Source organism: Netta rufina (assembly GCF_964035555.1).
Source record: "Netta rufina genome assembly, chromosome: 8".
Lineage (NCBI taxonomy): Eukaryota > Metazoa > Chordata > Aves > Anseriformes > Anatidae > Netta > Netta rufina.
This window is the reverse complement of record NC_140131.1, coordinates 10,826,349-10,845,042: the sequence shown is the minus strand read 5'-3', so window position 1 is coordinate 10,845,042 and position 18,694 is coordinate 10,826,349. Positions and strand designations below refer to the sequence as shown.

The window sequence follows — 18,694 nt, the reverse complement described above, 5'->3', positions numbered from 1 at the left end:
AGAGCTGGTGTTGTGTGATGCTCAAGGCACTGGACAAGACACTCTGAAGACTACCTTGCAGCAGGAAGGTTACCCACATGATGTGCCACACGAGGGAGGGAGTCATGAGATGTTGTTGTAGGATCCTTTTAATATTATGGGTATTTGAGTTGAATTGTGAGGCTCAGATGAGATTTTCTCTAGTTGCTTTTGGGAAACCCAAGCATTAACTTCTGTGGCATGCTTTGTCCTCTCACGTTACATGGAAGCACATGGGATTCTCTCTCAGCTCACAGCAGAAATGAGCACAGGCACAAACACTGCTGACAGCCCCAGGTCTGTTTTCAGCAGGGAGAATCAGGACCACAAAGGGAGAGGTAGAAAACTGCCAGAATGTGTAGGGGCTCTTTCTTTCTTGTCGGCCATGCGATCTGTTCCAGCTGGTTGATGGAGGAAAAACTGAAAAGCCAAGAAACAAAATGTTTATGATATACATATTGAATGCGTTTGGATACTCTGATCATACAGGATTGGAAGCTGTGTTTTATTATCATGAAACTCAGGCTTTTGTGAATTTGTGAAGTGTTGCCTGCTTGAGTTAACAAAGAAGAGAGGACCTATTCCACTGGAAAGTGAAACCTATTTCAGTGCTCAGCCTTGAAGCTTGCCTTAACCTGTACACCAAACATCTTGGGCATATACTTTTTTGGATATTCTTTTCTGGAGAGCCCTGACCAGCTGCTTCCTCTAGGACTGATGCTCGGTGAAGGCAAGGGTGATACAAGAAGAGGGGAGGTTGGATTAACCAGGCTGTGTGCGGTTCTGAGACAGACCTCATCCTGTTCTGACTCATTGCAGTTACATGTGGCAGTTGGGGTGCTGGCTGCATTGCTTTTTTCAGACAAGCAGCTGCTCTTTGAAGTTTGAAAAAAAAATAAAAATAAAATAGTCTGACCAGAAGAGCGTTCATTAGAATAGTGTATGGAGCACAGAGGAGAGGTTTCCATCTGGGTGGCTCTGCAGCTTCTTGTTGTTAACAGTACCGCCTATTCTTAATTATTTACCCTAAAGTAGGTTAGATTTTGTTATACAAGGCCACGTTGAGTGCCAGTATCTGCTTCCCCAGGTCAGTGTTACCTTCTGTGTTTCCAGCAAGGCTTCTGGAGGAAACGCTTTCCCAGCAATTTGTAGCTTTCCTCTTCTGAAGACTTCAGCGTGGTACCTATTAGATTACTTGGTGTGAGTTCAAATCCATGGCATCTGTCTTTAATATAGGTCAGTGAAGACAGCGTTTTTTGAATTCTTACTACAGAAAGAGGAGTGCAAAAAAAATTCAGGGCCTCATGACTGTGTACAGCATTTTGTAACACTACAGCTTAACCACATTCCCCAATTGTGAGGTCGTCTGTTCGTGCCATCTGAAGTAATTTATTCACTGACCAACTTTTTTCCTCTCCATTTCAGTCCAGCCTGGGAGAGGAGAAGAAAAAAAAAGCTTTCTTTTTCTTTGGTTAAGAGGAATTGATTCGTTATTCCATCTCAGGCTGTCCAGATCATTCAAAGAAAGGTTTAGAGGGCAACCTTTGTCACCCTTAACCTGCAGAGTCACCTGAGAAAATGAAGAGGGAGAATATTGTGAACTGCTCTAGCTAAAGATTTACTACCAAGAAGCTGAGAGAGATTCTTCCAAATGGGATTTATTCCCCTGAGGCTTGATCTTTGCCAATTGCCTATGAAAGAGAGGTGCTGCTGCAACATAAATGACTGATATCCTGAACTTCCTTTGTGGGGAAAATACAAGTGGGCAGACCCGAGGTTCACCTGCCCCATGTCTTGCTGCAGAAAGTGCTTGGCAGAAGTGTCCAGGGAGGTGGTAAAACATGAGTGTGAAACGATCCTTGCTCCCGTGTTGCTTTTCGGCGTTGCTGCCCCAGAGGTGGAGGTGCTGGCAGACCTGCTGGTGGCTTTGGATCCCAGCGCTGCTTTTGGCTGCACTAATGTGCTGACATAACAAAATCTATTGATCACATGCATTATACATGACAGTAGGGCTTCCTTTTGTCAGTGTTTTACTATCTTTAGGTTAGTTTTGGTTGGTGTCCCTAATGCTGACAATATGGGAAGCAGTAAATAATCACTGTTGGCGTTTTCCAGACCATTCTGCCGTGCCAATGTGCTTTCGAACCTGGCTGAGCACTGTAAGTTTCTCTGAAATCAAGTATTCTGTAGACTGCTTGTGTTCTTGGATGAAATAAACTAAATTTTTCAGAAGTAAAATTTGGTGATTAAAACCTTAGCTTAACTGATTTTCTCACTTGGCAGTTAGAGCTGCTAACCACCGAAATTTGACATTCAAATCTACTAAACTGTAGCATCCACAGACTTAAAACTGTGATTTCAGCTGTGATGCTTCAGGAATTTTGAGTTAATCATTTTTTCAACTCTAGTCTTTGGGGGAATATCTTTGTTTTCAGAGGTACTGACTCCTACTCTGGGCAGGGGATTCCTGGATTCTAATTGGGTTGAGTTATTAATTCCCATCCCTTTAGCACTCGTTGGTCTTTCCTGGACCTACGCTGCTGGATTCATTACACTGCAAATAGAAAAACACTGTTCCTGGTCCAAAGAAAGCATTGCCTGCGTGTAGATGTAACAGATGAGGGGCAGTGATGAAGACCAAGGGTTACAGCAATAAAATTATGACATTTCAATCCATCTTCTTACATTCCTTCATTTGGGCAAAAGTGGATGTGATATTTGAGCGGTTTATTTTCCATCAGACTTTTAATTGGCTCACTTTTTATGGCTGTTGTGCAAGCCATGACTTTTGAGAGGTATTTAAATAGAGGACTCTATCAGTTAACTTCCTAAAGTTTTTGCAAATTGCATGTTTTAATATTGGGAAGCGTTAACGCTTCTGACTACAGGGAGATGGAGGTTCTCCTCTTTAAGCAGTTATTTCAGAAATAAATTAATGTAGGAATCCATTTGCCTGCTGTGAGAGTTTTCATGACTAAGGGAGTCCTAACACACTCCATCTCCAGCTAAGAGACTAACCTCTGGTGTATCTTCTTTGACTCTTATCTGTAAGAGCAGAACGATGATCCTTATTCATCCATCTTCAAGGGATGGAAAACCATAATTCTGGATATGAAAGGTAGTCCAATAATATACATCCAGGAATTATGTCAATTATCAGCAAGTTCCTTCATCCTTAATTTATGGGTTTTTGTCCAAAGTTTAATAAATAATTGAAAAAACAGAACTCATCTTCTGTTTTTAATTTCATTTTCTATATTGTTTGTAAACAGCTGTCTTCTCTGTGAATCAAATTTCCATATTTCATGCTTCTTAATGTAGTTTAACAATATCTCAGTTATTTTTCTCCTTTCCGTGTTTCCTTAATTTGAGATTTTGTTTGTGTTTTTAACTGTTTTCTGTACTCATTATCCGTGTTTATTTGAATATAGTTGTTTTCTTCTCTTTTAAAATTTGTAAAACAAACAAAAAACAACAACAACAAAAAAAGGAGATCAGGAAATATCAGGGATTATTACTCAATTCTTGGAGGAGTATGCAGCGTGAAGTCACATACAAAATGTGCCATGGACTTTTCTTGGATTTTTACCTGCATCCTTCGTCTCCAGTTTTATAAACTCACCATTTAGTTTCTATATTTCATGGTTAGAAAAAAAATCCTTTCTAGCCTGAGCATTTCTGATTCTTTGTCTGCAGGGATCCTAACTTTTATTTTTTTTTTTTAGGAGTTGATAAAGGATTATTAATTGTGGAGATCCAGGCTGAGTTGCTGGCTGCTCTGAACTATAAGAGATGGTATAATGATACAGACCTTTCTGAAACAGAAATCACTTAGGGCCATGTTTCTGAAGATGTTTATGTATTCAGCGCTGTTGAGACTAAGCTGAGGTTGCTTCTTTTGCCTAGTGATCTAATTCCAGGATGGGAATGTCTTTTTTTCCCTAGTATGTCAAAGACATGGAGTGGAATTTAGTAAGGAAGCAGGATTCTCGAGCCTTTTAGAGGATGGAAACCTTGTCTGTTTGTTGTTTTGTTTTGTTTTTCTTGCAAAGGTGGCATTTCACAAAGGGTGAACGACATTGCCAGTTCTGTTTGTGTCTTTACCCTTCAGTGTCCCTCTATCTAGTGGGTATTTCCCAAAGACAGCATTGACATTGGGTCTTGCTGTCATTTAAGGCTACGGAGGCGGGCCGTGGGTTTTGGTGGAATGCCTTTAAAACTTTGTTTTCCTGAGCCAGTTTAATGTAACCTAATCTTCTTCAGCTGGTGTTCTTGAATAGTCCAATTAAATAAATAAATGAACGCGTTGATTATCTTTGCTGTTAAGAAATTAATTTCACGAGAAACCGCAATTCTTGGTACAGAAACAGAACAGGACATTTTTTTTAGTGTGCATCATATCTTTTTTAGAAAGAGGGATTTGAACCATCTCCCTTCCTATTCAGTCACACAATCTCCTTGAAGAACTTGCTTACATACTGAAGTAACATTTGAAAATATTTATATCTGTTTAGCTGGCTATAGTGTGATAGATGCATTTCCTGTCTCTTTCAGTGTAAGCATTTTGCTTTTCCTCTTCTATCTCCTCATTCCTTTTTTTTTTTTTTTTTTTTTTGTTTAGTTTTTCCTCAGCTGGACTAGAAAAACAGCAAGTGTCACATGATCTGTCCATGTAATCCTTTGAACCGAAGTTTGGAAACTTCTAAGGCAGCTACAGTCAGAGCTCCTTAAATTTGTCTCAGTTTTCCAAACCAAGCTGCGCTCCTGCTGGATGTGGCAGGAGGGAGGTTCTCCAGCTCCCCTTTCCTTAATGTCTGGCTCTCAAGGAGATGCCACCTGTCAAGATAACGTGGTGATCATGGTTCTACTTAAACTCAAATGTTCAAACACATTTTTCTGTCCCTTGCTGTTACTGGCGCATGGGAATCAATGTATTAAGCCTGCTTCTTGTCTGACTCGGTGGCGATAATGGAAGGAGGGTGCAGGAGCTGCATCATCAGAGCAGCGAAAGGTGTCCTCCTTGGCCTTTAAGTGAACTGGTAATACTTGCTGGCAATCTAAACAGAAGAGGAGAATTGATGGGACACTTACTTTCTCATCTGTCTAATAAAAATCCTTGCCAGTTGTGGAGAGAAGATTGGTTTATGGTTTTGTTTTGGGGATTTTCCACCTCAAATGGGATTTGTTCCTTCAGAAGCCTCAGAGATATTATGAAAAAGCATATTGAGACCTGGAAGCTGTCTACTGCTGAGACTGTAAACAATGTATAAAACAAATAACATTTGAAGATATGTAACTCTGATATTAATTAAAATCTAAACAATTGCATACCCCAGCCACTCAGGCTATGTATCCATTAGTGTCTTGGTTTGGAGCAGTCCCGTAATTTTGAAGCAAATCCCGTATTTGCCTCTTACTGTGCATGCTGTGTTCACAGGCTGCTGTTGTGAAATGTAGTTCTGAACAGATTTGGGGGAAGTAAACTGAAAGCTTTATTCCAGGACCCTACCACATCCCTGTCAAATATTTAATGTGGATAGAAGGGTCTACAAATATACTTTTGGCCAACAGTGAGCCATGTACATGATGGATGGATGTATCTGACCCAGGGAACCCAGCTGGAAATCCTATCTGAAGTAAAATGCCCTGAATCTTGTGTAATGTAGATATGGGAGTCTCAGCATTAACTGCTTTGATCCAATGATCTCCCCTTTTTATGCCAATTCACCTTCTTATATTACCTCATTATTACTTCATAATAACCACTGTTATATGTGCCTTTCATCTCGTTCTGGTGATGTCTACTATTCATTCTTCAGGTATCATGCTGTACACTTTGTAGAGCTGTTCTATAGGTATAAGAATGAAATTATATTGGACCAAAGAGAGAGAAACCTCAAGGCAAAGGGCTAGCACGTTTCTGAAGAACTCCTTTTCCTTGTTTTAGACATGTTCCGGTGCATACGTTCTGTGTGCAAGAGTAACCAGTCCTCAAAGATGATCTCAAATAAATGAACTTTTCCAATTTTTACAATTCACAATTTAAAATCCATGCAGAAGGCCAAGAGGCAAAAAGTCTCCTAAACTAGATTCTGAATATTTAATTATGTGAGCTTAGTTGTGCACTTCTTTTTTTAGTGGTCCAAACACTGAGTTTTTAATGCTTCCTTTTTTAAATGAACTTAAATTCCAGTCCCGTGAGGATGACACGCTGTCCCTGGTCAAGGCATGATGAAGGAATTAACCATGGTGACACTTTCATGTTTGAGATTAAAAGATGACACGCATCTGCCAAATTCATGCAGAAGGAAAAATCTTGTTTCTTTTTCTAATCCTCTGAAAGCAGCTGGATTTTTAACTTATCCAAATTGTGAAATTTTGTGAAGATTGATGGCTACATAACAGCATAGAGAAGCACAGAAAATCTTAAGGAGGAATTCAGGATGTGTACTGGTCTCATAGGAGAAAAGTTAAGAGAAAAAAAAAAAAAGCAAGAGTGCAGTTTCTTTTCACTGGAAATCAGCCAGTTGCTTTCCTTTAACTTCATCCTCATGCAGGCACTTGTTTAAAAATCGCAGATGTTTACAGTTACTGACTATGAATTGTTTCCTTCATTCATTCTTGAGCAATGTAGTTTCTTACTGTTTTACTTTCCCCTGCGCAAAGTCTGAGCAAAATGTAAGGATCCACAGTGTCATCTGACTACATCCTTTCTGCTATCTCCACTAGCTCTTTAACCACCTTCACCCCATGTTTTTGCTGTAACTAGCAGTGTGAGAATCCAGAGTTGGAACTGATGTGCTTGGACTTAGAAGATGCAGAGAAGATTTACACCTTGGTTCTGTAACTGCCACGATAGCCCTGGCCGGCTTACCCCAGTAACCTCCTGTGTCATCAGGATCTCCTTTGATTCCAGGCACAGTAACAGAGCTAGTGAGATGAGGCTGTTCACTAGTAAAGCACTAAGAAAGTAACATAGTTTGGTTTGGTGCATAGTTCTTGACCCATCCCCTGCAAGGAGAAATCAGGATTCTAAAACAAAAATTGAGCCAATGCTCTTGAATGCTGTGCACCCTGTTTTGCTAATTTCTTAAGCTTCTTTTGCAGAATGTACTCCTAGTAATGCTATTTCTTCTATTGGGAAATAAGAAATGTAATCACAAAAGTAGCAACAGATGCAGCAGTGTAATAGATACACAGTGTAATAGGTACAGCGTCATCAAATATGAAATAGGTGCTTATTCATACATTTTAGTTCTGAATACTAGTTTTGTTACAGAGCTGTGTACCTACTAACAAACATTAATTTGTTTGATGTGTAGTTCTCTACCTTACACTTCCAGTATTAGCCTCCCAGTACAAGACGCTTCATGCAAGATGTTTTGCAGACTAATTTGTAGAAGACCAATCTCTGTGAGATCAATGAATCTTGCAGGGGGAAAAAAAACCCACACAACCACAAGACAAGTTAATACATCTAAAATGATGTCAGCTTGGCTGGCTTTATGAGGTAGCAGAAGGGTAGACATCAAGGCTGTATGCAGCCTTACTCTAACCATTTAACTTTGAGTTGTATGCTAATACAGGGTTATCGTTACAAGCATGTTGGCAATGACAGCGTGGCCTCAACGTATAATCTGAAGAAATCAAACGAAATGTGTCCCTACATGGATTTAAAATATAAAGTGCCCATTTCTAGTTTTCTGTAGCCTGCTGGCTTAATAAGTGGCTAGAAGAAAGGAGATGAACAAACGTTGAGTGATACGAGATGGCAGCTACAATTGGCTTACGAGAATTGTTCTGCCTCTGGCAGTCTGGCTCATGAACTTCATCACATCCAAGAAATGTCAGCAGCTCTGCCCCTCGGGCTCCAGCAGCTCCGAGTATCTTTGTGGGTTTTGTAACTGACAGCTCCGGCATCAGTATGCTGCGCTGACCGGCCCTTCTGTGCGAAGCAAATGCACGAGGTTGTCAGCCCACTGTTCTTTTGCAGAAACGCCATGATGGGCATCTGAGTGACATTTTAATTTGATAATGAAAGCGCCATTAAATCAGAGAAGAGAAAAATGCCTGTGCTTGTGGCACAAGATATTCTGTGTGACCACTGAGGTCATTTGAGCAAAGCCTGCCATTCAAATGGTTATACAAGTTTGCCAGCAATGACTCACTACCGTGGTGGCTACAGATAAATTCCGGTTGCTTTGTGCTTGTTTTTGAAGATTTTGGTATTAGGGAGCTCTGTATTTTTCCCTAAGCCAGAAAAATCCAGTAACACTTATATTTGTTTGATAGAGATTAAAATTTCCCCCACTTCTTCACACCATGCTGCAGCAAGCAGTGAGCTATACACCACTTCGTCCCTTTGGACTGTGTTAGAAGGGAATATATTTTAGCACCATTAAAGCATTCTGTTTTGTCAACAACAGACCTTTCCTTCCTTGTGCCTATTTATAAAGAGATCTTGACTGGAGTCCAAACACAAATCATTCAGTGCAAGTCCTAGATAAGGAATTGTGATAGTAAAAGATCAAATGTTTTGATCAAAATTGTGGGAAAACTGTGGCAGAATTAGAGTTGGGCTAATGTTACCTTAACTTTCTTCATGTGGTTTTTATCTACAAAGGAAATACTTACAGTAACTTTTCATTTTGTCTAGCTTACGTCCTTTTTCAGGTGTCGAAGACTTGGACTGTTTCCACTGAATAAAACTATATTCTTTAAGAACCATTGATTTCGGAAATTTTGTAGAATATGTACCTAATTTTAAAATGAACTTTGCATCTCCTGATTATCCAGTTGGAGCTGGCTGTGATCTCCTGGGAAGTGGTCCCAGTACCAGTGCAAGGGGAGTTACTGCCGGTTCAGCACAGAACTGCTGACATTCAAATACAGAACATCCCTGGTTGGGGTTTTGTTTGTAGCACTGCTCATGATCCCTCCAGGATCCCATTTTCAGTTCAGGGGTTCAGCTTTGTATCACTCACTTGAAACACCCTGAATCCATGCCATTACCTCCAGCAGCAGTTTGCAACCCAGCTGATGTTGGTGATGCATAGAAAAGAAAACACTGTTGTGATAATATTGGGTTCTTCAAAATGATTTTTGTGGATCTATTTTGTGGATCCGTAGTGGTGTCTTCATTTGACATTTGTTATTGACCTGTAGGAAAAAAACCTTCGTTACGTGCCTACCATTATCAAAATAGTGCTGTACATACAGAATTATTGACCTGCCCTCAGTAGTAGTTAACGCTTGCAACCTCCACTGATTATTGAACATGTAACTGTAAATGCTTTTTTGTGGTGGGAGTATTAATAATTCTCATGCTGTGACCGACATTAAGATATATAATGTTATCTCAAAAGCCTAAGCGAGTTAACCTTTGCTATGTTTTCTGTGAAATGGTGAATATAAAAATTCTGCAGGTGGTAAATGGGAACATGAGCAAAATTAAATGGTACTTTTCCAGGTCACTCAGTAGGTCTATGGTAAAAATATGTACTTGACTTAAGTATCTTTCCTTGAGTTGCTAAATGCTAAACAGATGTTGTTTCTGTACTAAAGTTAAGTGGAAGAAAAAATATATATCTGAATTTGGCCCTGGAATTGCTAGCCAAACTCAATTATTAGACACATCTCAACAGAACAGCAGCAATGTTGTCTGTCCCAAATGCTGAATGCATCCCTTGATGATAGCCTGTCAGAACTGCTGAGCAATTTGTTTCAAATGTTTGAAAGGTATCTTACAAATAGTACTTCTCTATAATTCTAACTTTGATCGTACTCTAGAAAAATAGCCAAAGCAAACTGCTGGTTATGCTTTCTCCCTTTTGAAAAGCTGAAGTCTAAAAAGGTGTCTTAATATGTTTTTTCCATAAGCTTTACCTTCCTAGGTACGAAAATGTTTCAAAAAAAATAGTGGTTTACTGGTATTTCACCTATCTTTAACTCTCTCCTTTGTTGTTTGTTCCCCTGTGGTGCTATATTGCAACAAATGAATACCCTTCTGTGTTGGCCATTATTCCTCGTAGCTGTTATTGAGAAAAGTTGTAAGAAAAAAATGACTTGGATGATTGCAAAAGCCAGTTCATAGCAGGAGAGTCCTGACTGTGTCCTTATTTTTTACAGGCCTCCAGAATTGGCATCAAGGTATGCAAATTTCTCTGAGGGAGTGTGCAAGCCTGGTTATGCATCAGCACTCATGACTGTCATCTTCCCAAAGTAAGTAATTACTTTACCTTTTTTTTTCCCCAAGTAAATTTATCTTGGTTCACAGGCTAGTTATCTCCATTTAAAGGTTTCAGCTGTCTGAGAATTTGGTAACAATGTGATGGATTATTTCTATGGATAAACTAATTACTGCAAAAATACTCATCTCGTTTTCATTTTAAATTTGGCTTCAAGAAGAGGGTTTCTTTGCCTGCTAAAACCCAAAATTCTATTTTTCTCCCTCGGTAGCTACTTACAGATTACTGTTAGTCACCTTCTCACAAGCAGCTAACTGTGTTAAACTAATGTCATGTAAAGAGGGAGTACCTTTTCTCTAGTCTAACTAGGTGTTTGTTTTCTTGTTCACGCATTGAAAAATTATAGTTCTACAGACATCATCTTGCAGGGGTTTCGTGTTCAGTTGCTTCTCCTAAATCTTATTAAGGTCTGCAGTTTTTTTCTAGGATGTCCTTCAATTCCTTATTAATAGCATTCAATGTCAGAATTATCATTATTTTATGTAGGATTGGTGTAAGGATGGCTGACCTCTAGTTCTGCAAAGAATTCTCTTCTGAAACTTCTCTCATACTCAAAAAAACTATACAAAGCTAACAGTACCAAGCCAGGTATCATAATTTATTTAGAACTCTTAAATGTAAATCATCTTGCCTGCATGATTTCTTTTATTTTAGCTTATGTTTTCAGTTGCTTATGTCATTAGTAAAAAACATGATCTCTCAAGGTGACATTTTTCAGGCTTGGTCTTTTCCATAAAATGTTGGGGTGGGGTTGTTTTGTTTTTGTTTTGTTTTATTTGGATAAAGTTGGTTAGGCTGTTTTCAAGTATGAATAAAATGAATAAATGTTTTCCCATTCTAAAGGTTCCTGACTTTTTAGTGCAATTTAAAATGTAAATATGCAAAATATGATGCAAATAGTTGAGATAGAATAAATATTTTTCAGAGGATGTAACTCTTCTTAGTAAGTGCTTCTTTAATGGTGAAAATGTGACTTCTGACTTTACCAAGCATGAGTATGCACTAGATAGATTAAAGAGCAGTGCCCTAGAGATTTCAAAATGTGGTTGCTGGTAAGGAAAGCCTGAATGGAATTATTTCCACAAGATTATTTCCTCAGTCAATCGGTTCTCATTCTCGCAGTGCTTAATGTCATCATCAATAATCCAAGCTGGAAAAAATCCTAGGTTAAGTGTGCAGATGATACGTTTATTGGAGAGTACTCAATAAATGGTTGGGTACTTCTAGAGAACAATCTGGATTGCCTGATTTTTTTAAGTGGCCACAGTCCAATGAAATATATTTTAAGACTTCCAAATATGAAACAAGACATCTGGGAGGAACAAATGCAGATTATACCTTTAAGATAGAAAAACTTCTTGGAAGCAGACAGAGAAAAAGCTTCATGTAGTCTCAGCAAAGTGTCATAGCTGAAATGCTGTTCTGGGGTCACGTGGACATGCGTAAGATGAGAAATTTTGCTTGTCTTTCACACTGATTAACCAAAAACAAACAAACAAAAAGACCCACACAACCCAAATCTTCCCGAGCACTGTGTCCAGTTTCAGTGGTGAAAGTCTGAGATGGGAGGGGAAAGAAGAAGCTGAACGAAAGCCACAAAAACAAACAAGGACTGGCTTAAACAGTAAAGTAAACAAGGCTCCTTAGAAATAAGTCATGTTTCTGCAGCAGGAGACATATCCAAATGAGGAGAATAGGAAAGAGCATTAACTTTGGCAAGTTAAATATACACCGTAGTAAGGTAGGCCAAAAAAATGTTGAGGAACAACTTTAGAAAGGCATGAAAAATAATAAAACTTTTTGTCTAACTGTCAAAAGTGGAAAGCCTGCCAGAGATCCTGATGGGCTGATAGATGATCATAATACTACATGTGCTAATGGAAGGTAAAGCCACAGAAGAGAAGTTATTTGCATTGCTATTCACTGCAGAGTGGTTCCCATGTGGAGACCTCCTTTGTGGGGAGCTAACTGGGGGAAGCTGTCAGGAGGGTGACATTTTGGAGCAAACCAGCACAATGAATTGCTAGGAAAAGTTCTCACTTTGTGAAGAACTCGGCGATGAAGTTGCTGAGTTACACGTGGTTGTGTATAATCATTGCTTAAATTGGCCTTAGAGGGGAAGAATGAAAAGCAGTAAACGTGTCAGGCTTTTAAAGAGGGGCTCACGGAGTGTTTGGGAAACTGGAAACTATTAGAGAGCCTGGTTTCTATATTAGGCACCTTGGTAGAAACTATAAAAAAAACGAATAGAGTTGGTGTTAACAAGGATAAAGGCGATAATAGAGAGGAGTCAAGTTGTCTTCTGTAGCAGGAAGTCTGGGCTTGTAAATGTGCTCATGTCGTGTGAACGACTGGATGAGCATTTGGTGAAGGTGATTTAACTAACACAACGTGTCTGGATTTCTGTTTTAAAAAACAAAACACCTCTTGGGGTTTCCAAGACTGTTAGGAGATTAAACTGGTGTAACCCTGTAGTGATTAGGTAGTGACTTGGTAACGACGGGAAATGGTATGGAAAAAAACAGAGAAGGTTGGACAATACAGCAGTGTCACTCACAGTCCTCTGCAGAACGTGTGCTAGGATCTGTGGTGTTCCAAGAGCTCGTAAAATATCTGGAATGGGGGATGAATTATAAACACTGACACATTTTTCCAGGTTGCAAGACCAAAAGCTGACTGAGGAACTGTCAGAGGGACCTGACAGCACAAAGTGATGGGACAAGGGAAGAGCAGGCCAGGTTCAGTTCTGAGAGATGGCAGGCAGTGTTTATTGAGAAGATTGTTCTGATGGCATATACCCAATGATGTACTCAGTTATGCCTTACAAATTGGGAAAGAGAAATTGGAATTCCTGTGGATGGTTCTGTGACTTCTTGACTGGCCAGTGGTGGCTAAAAGAGGGAACATATCAAAAGAGAAATGTAGAAAAAAATAGAATGCTATCCCACCGTGTGTCTCATGCCTTATACCTACCTCTGTGTTCAACAGTGGATGTGATTCTCTTCAACTAATTTTGAAACAGATCCAGAAGAACTCAATATATATGGTGGTAATAAAGAATAAACAAGAACGCAGAGCTATTTCCGTGCTCAGAAAGATTGACATAGATGGACTTAGACTTTGCAGTTTGAGGTAGAGATACCAGAGGGCAGAAGAGATTGATAACTGCGTGTAAAGCAGTGGAAATGAAAATTTAGTGTACCAGGTTTAAAATAAATGAAGGGAAATAATATTTCATGCTATTTGCAGTTATTTTTCTCCTGAGGATGAGTTTCATAGATGACAAAAGATATAACAACAAAAAAAAACTGACAATCAAGTTCTAATGACTTGGTTTTTGGTGTTTTTTTTATTTTGTTTTGGTTTGTTTGTTTGTTTTTTGTTGTTTTTTGTTTGTTTGTTTGTTTGTTTGTTTTTAATGTGGCTTAAGGACAGGTGGGCATAGCTTCATAGAAACAAATTGCAGTCTGACTCGGGACATCCCTTGCCCACCAAGAGGAGTGGATGCAGGATCTCAGTGTTGCATCTCCGTTAGGAGCTGGCCAGCTGGGCTGCCTCTGGTGCTCACTGCAGCCGGAGGAGTTCTGCTGCGAGACCTCAGTTATCTCATTTTTCACGTTCCAGAACAATCTAATTCTGCCTCTTAAAAGCCGACTAACAGTAGACAGTGACTCAAAGTGCCTGCAGTAAGGTTGCTGGTTTCTCAAAGAAACAAAGAAAATGGTAAGCGGCTTTGGTAAAATCATATCAGTAGGGCTTTGTTCAGTGAATTCAACTATTTTTAGTAGATCTGAGGTCACCTACGAGTCTGGAGTTAATGCTGTGACCTTTGTGTGGAAGGCACTAACTTGTGTTTGTGTTAGCACTGCAGTCTCCTGCCTGTCTGGCCTTGCTGTGGAAACGATGCTGCCTGTGTACAGTTATTTCTTCTTCTATGCCATGTTCTTTATTGAATGAGAAAAAAGACCTCTGCCCACAGTTTGTGGCTGCCGTGCCAGCCTGGGACAGTTCAGCTACTGACGATTTTCCAACCACAGACTCTTGTAAGCTGGCAGCTAACACCAGAAATTCGAGGAGTTGGTAAATACAGAGGGCATGCAGCCTGCAGACTCGTGAATTGCTGTTTGTAAGAGAATATGGGGAAGAAATATTAAAGAGAGAGAGTCTGAAAGGACTTCAGATTATGGGGGAAGAGAAAGTCTGATATATATATATAGAAATTACAGGTGTTGTGACCAAAATAGTGAATTTATGTAAGACTATTTCTTAGTGTCAAGAATATGGTTATAAACAGCTCTTTCTAGTGACTTGGTGCTAATAAAAATAATCTTATATACATGAATTTTAAACTCCTTTAAGTCAGCTCATAAACAAAATAAGTTTCACTTATTTGGTTATTTTGCTGTAAACTTTCTACTGACTAGCAATTGACAGTTCACATTCACAAAATTCACATTTTTCTTTTTTAGGGTTCATTTTAAATACAGCAGCCCACTCTCCACTCTGAGGAAAGCCAGCTCTCACGTAATCTCTTGTGGTTTTATATTTTCATGCTGAATCGTTGCTTTGTACATGAAGTTCAAAATGTTTTAAACTTTCATAGCAATGGGGAATGCATGACGTGGGTATACTCCAGATAAAGACGTTTCAGTGACTTTCTCTCATCATTTGTCATTTGTCTTTATTTTTCTGATGCTTAGGTCTCCCTTGATGTTACAGGTCTTGACTCCTGTGCTTTCCTCCACTTACACAGGCCAGGTGTGTAATGGCCAGCACAGCTCCAGAATGCCTTTCTCCATCACGTACAGAGACTCCTGTACTTTTGATATCTGAGCTCAGCAAAACTTTCTTTGCCATCGCTGTCCTGCAGATATAGGATATGAAGCTTTTATTCTTAAGAATGTGTTTTGTTTTGTTTTGTTTTGTTCCTAATGAGAATAATTCTGATAAGGCTTGGAGTTTCAGGTAGAACTGGAGCTTTAGCAAGGACTTCATTGTGGATTGGGATGGTTTCAAGATGTGATTCCCTCATCCCAAACACTTCCCATATCTCCTTCTTGGAACCTGTGCTGCTTATAACAAGCACACAGGAACACCTTTCCAATTTATGCTTTCCTGCTTTGTTACTTAGATATTCAGGGAAGAAAAAAAAAAGCAACAGCATGGGCTTGTGCTCAAGTGACAGGGCAGGAGCTCCGTGCTCAGAGGCTGCCAGGAAGGTGACTGCTGTTTCGTTTTTGATTAACTATTTAAGAAGTGCAGAGGAAGCCAAAGGATGGCAGCTTCATGTGGTTCTGGAGAGCTCACTGAAGAACCAGACTGGGTAATTAGTTTACCACTGAGAATTGCTAGGGAACTGCTATTTTAAAGTGTTCCCTGACTGCAGCACGACCTGCCTTCTGTGTAGATTGTGATCTCTTTGGGTGCAGTGGGTAGTAGTACTCTTCTATATATATATAAAATATAATATATATTTATATGTGTATATATTTATTTTTTTTTCAATGCATAGGGGCAGGGGCATGTTGATGGAGGTATGTTTTCTCCTGGTAAGTGCTGAACACCCTAAGCTTCCCTCGGTTCCTTAGTGACCTCCACTCTCAGGAGCTCAGGACTCCAGGACGGGAGGAATGGGAGGCAGTGGCGGTGCCCAGGGGCGCTGAGCAGTCGGCATTTCGCACCTCTCCAGCCTGTGTCCTGCTACGCGCCTGCCTCCTGACCCTCCTGGGCTGGAGCATGCCACGTGCCTGCCTTCGCCCCCTTGCTCCATCTTTTGTAAAAACCCTGGCTAAACAAGCGTGCGAGCCAAAGCATGCACATGGCGTTGTGCTCATCAAAGCGCCTCTGATGTCGAGGAGGCACCTCGCCTCCCCACCCAGGTCCCCGTGGCTTTTCCCGTAACACATCCTCGTCTGCCGCACCGCCCTCGTTGCACTGCTTTTACCCTTCTCCTTGTGATGAAATACTGCCTTTTTTTCCCTGTACATTTCGATTCTCTCACTTTTTTACGTTTTGTGCGTTGCGTATTATATCCAGTTTGAAGACACAGAGGGTGATTTTTTAAAACATACATTAACGTAGATTTTGAGTGACAGAATTGGGTCAGGGGATACATCAGGTCCTAATGTATGTTCCTTTGCTAATTCCTGTGTTTGTTTTATTGCCAAGCACTCATTTGAGAAGCTCAAATCTCTCATACTTCTGCTTAAAGGTGAAAAGTATGTTATCTCACCAAATGTGCCGTCTCAGCTGACTGTGCTTTAGTGAACGTGCAGCACGGTCTTTTAGAAGATGTTTGCTTTTAATGTTCAAGCTAGGATTGTTGTCTGAGCTGTTGTAGCTATTTATAACCATGGAAATGGGATTGTCCTTCACAATGCACCGGCTGCTTCAGTCGGTTCCACCTGCACAGGCTTCAGGAGGAGGCAGGCATTAACTGGCAGCATTTGATAACTGATGTACAGGGTGTTGAAAACTGGAACAGGTGATAAGCAAAGCTGAGGTTAGAGAGTGTGGTCAGATAACTCATTTCTCTTTGATAGTTTTCTTTGATTCCCTGCATTCATTGTTGTTGTAGAGAGCAACGATTGTAAAGCCAGAGATGAGCAGATGAGGCTGTGCAAACAGAACTTCAGCGCCAGCTCCGAAATTCATTGCCCTGAGATCCAGGTGTTGTTCTGCGTACCCTTTCTGTCTTGGCTTTGTTAGCTTAAGGAGTTCATGCTGTCTGTCCCTTGTGCTGCTCACCTACCTGAGCTAGCATAAACACCTGCAGACAGTGCAATAAACTGGATAAGTAACATAATCCCCATGTCCGAACGTTAGTTTTCCCTCCCCCATCCATCGACTCCTTTTGCGCAAGCTTATTTTTAATCCAGATGAGTTCACTGATCGCGTTTATGGAATTACCAAATCACTGCACAAGCCCAGCCAAGGGTGCAGCATGGGTACGCCGAGCTGAGGTGATGGGACTACAAAAACCCCTTCAGCCACCTGGGCAGGAAGCAGGTGTCTGGTTTCACCTTCGGTTCGTGCAGGGTGTTTGTGTTAATCCCATGTTGACTGTTTTCATTTTCAAAAAATGTGCAGAGTACATGCAATTCCTATGTGCTCATCATGACGGTAGATTCCATGCAAGATCTATTTTTGGAGCCGAAATCTTTCATGCTTAACCTCTCTCAAGATTAATGATAAATGTGTGCAAGTCCATGTGATGTGCAGGCTTCATGCCCAAGAAGTTTGTCTTCAGGATCCTTTCCATGACTTCTGAATTAAGTGAGATTGTTAGGTGAAAGCTCTGATATGGGCATGTAGACCTTGGGGTGCGTGTGCCTTTTCTTTTTTCCTTAGGAAGAGGTGTAAGAGCATCTTTGTTCTCACCTCGGTATGAGCACACACTGCATCTTATGCCAGAGTGGGAACAGGATTTTTTTCTCTTCTGCCCCTCCTCCCCCAAATACTATAGTTATTTTGAAATTCTGAACTTTAACCAAAACAAACAAACAAAAAAACGGGGGGTGAGGGGGTGATTACAGCTTTGCAGATGTACAAATAAATAGCTGTATTTGTGTGAACATGCATGATTGTAATAGGAGCAATAAATTTAACGCGTGCCCCCAAATGAGCATATTTTATTGTGCATGTGTTTGGGCTCTGTTGCTGTGGCCCATCTGCTCCAAAGCTATGCTAATAAGTATATTTAGCTTTCAGGAAAAATCTTGCAGCAAAGATTGTTTGAGGATCTGAGTGCATTTGCGTCTATTTCAATGCTTTCTTCTCTTCTCACTGATCGACATAGTGCTTTTAGTTCAGAGAAATTTTATGTAAAATATATTAACAGTATATGATTAAAATGAAAATATCAGTATGAAAGTTGAATTCTGTATGTAGATATTGCCATGTTGTGGTGTTGGTTTTATATGTTTGTTTTTTTTTTATATATGTATGCATGTCTTGCCTTCTTTTCTTTTACTCATAAATCCCTTTAGAAAAGCTTTTTGAGTGTCTTTCATGTCATTAAAATTCTGATATCTGCCTTCTGAAGGTTCATCATTATTGGTCCACCCCGTCATCTTCCCTGAGCCTCAGGAAGTTTCCTGGTGTCTTTGAGGCTCTGCACATCACCAGTGGTTTTTCCTTGATGTAAAAATTGAGCAGCTTCCCTCAGAGTTTTTCCTGAATTGTGTTGTGGAGTGGATAATAGTTTGTTCTCCCTACTGGTGGTTTTAATCAAGTTCCCTATTTGGGGATAGATTTCAAACCAATTTATTTTCTTCTACCTTTTCCCCCTCCCCTTTTGCTGTCACACTTTGTTCAATTATTGAAATGTTTCAGGAGCATCAGGGCATGCAAATGCTGTCACCCAGCCAATGTACACTGGCTAAGAGTACGGATGAAAAGCAAGCCTAATTTATGCAAGATTATTAGGC

At 40.1% G+C, this 18,694-nt stretch overlaps 1 protein-coding gene across 2 annotated transcripts in view; it reads left to right on the top strand.

The window, feature by feature from the left end:
• The window catches only part of ST3GAL3 (ST3 beta-galactoside alpha-2,3-sialyltransferase 3), a 167,514-nt gene that overhangs the window by 51,835 nt on the left and 96,985 nt on the right, over positions 1-18,694 (top strand). For both annotated transcript variants that reach the window (XM_084291395.1, XM_084291394.1), the window contains one exon: positions 10,147-10,239. In XM_084291395.1, coding sequence (XP_084147521.1) covers positions 10,147-10,239 — 93 coding nt within the window. The remainder of the gene's footprint in view (positions 1-10,146; positions 10,240-18,694) is intronic.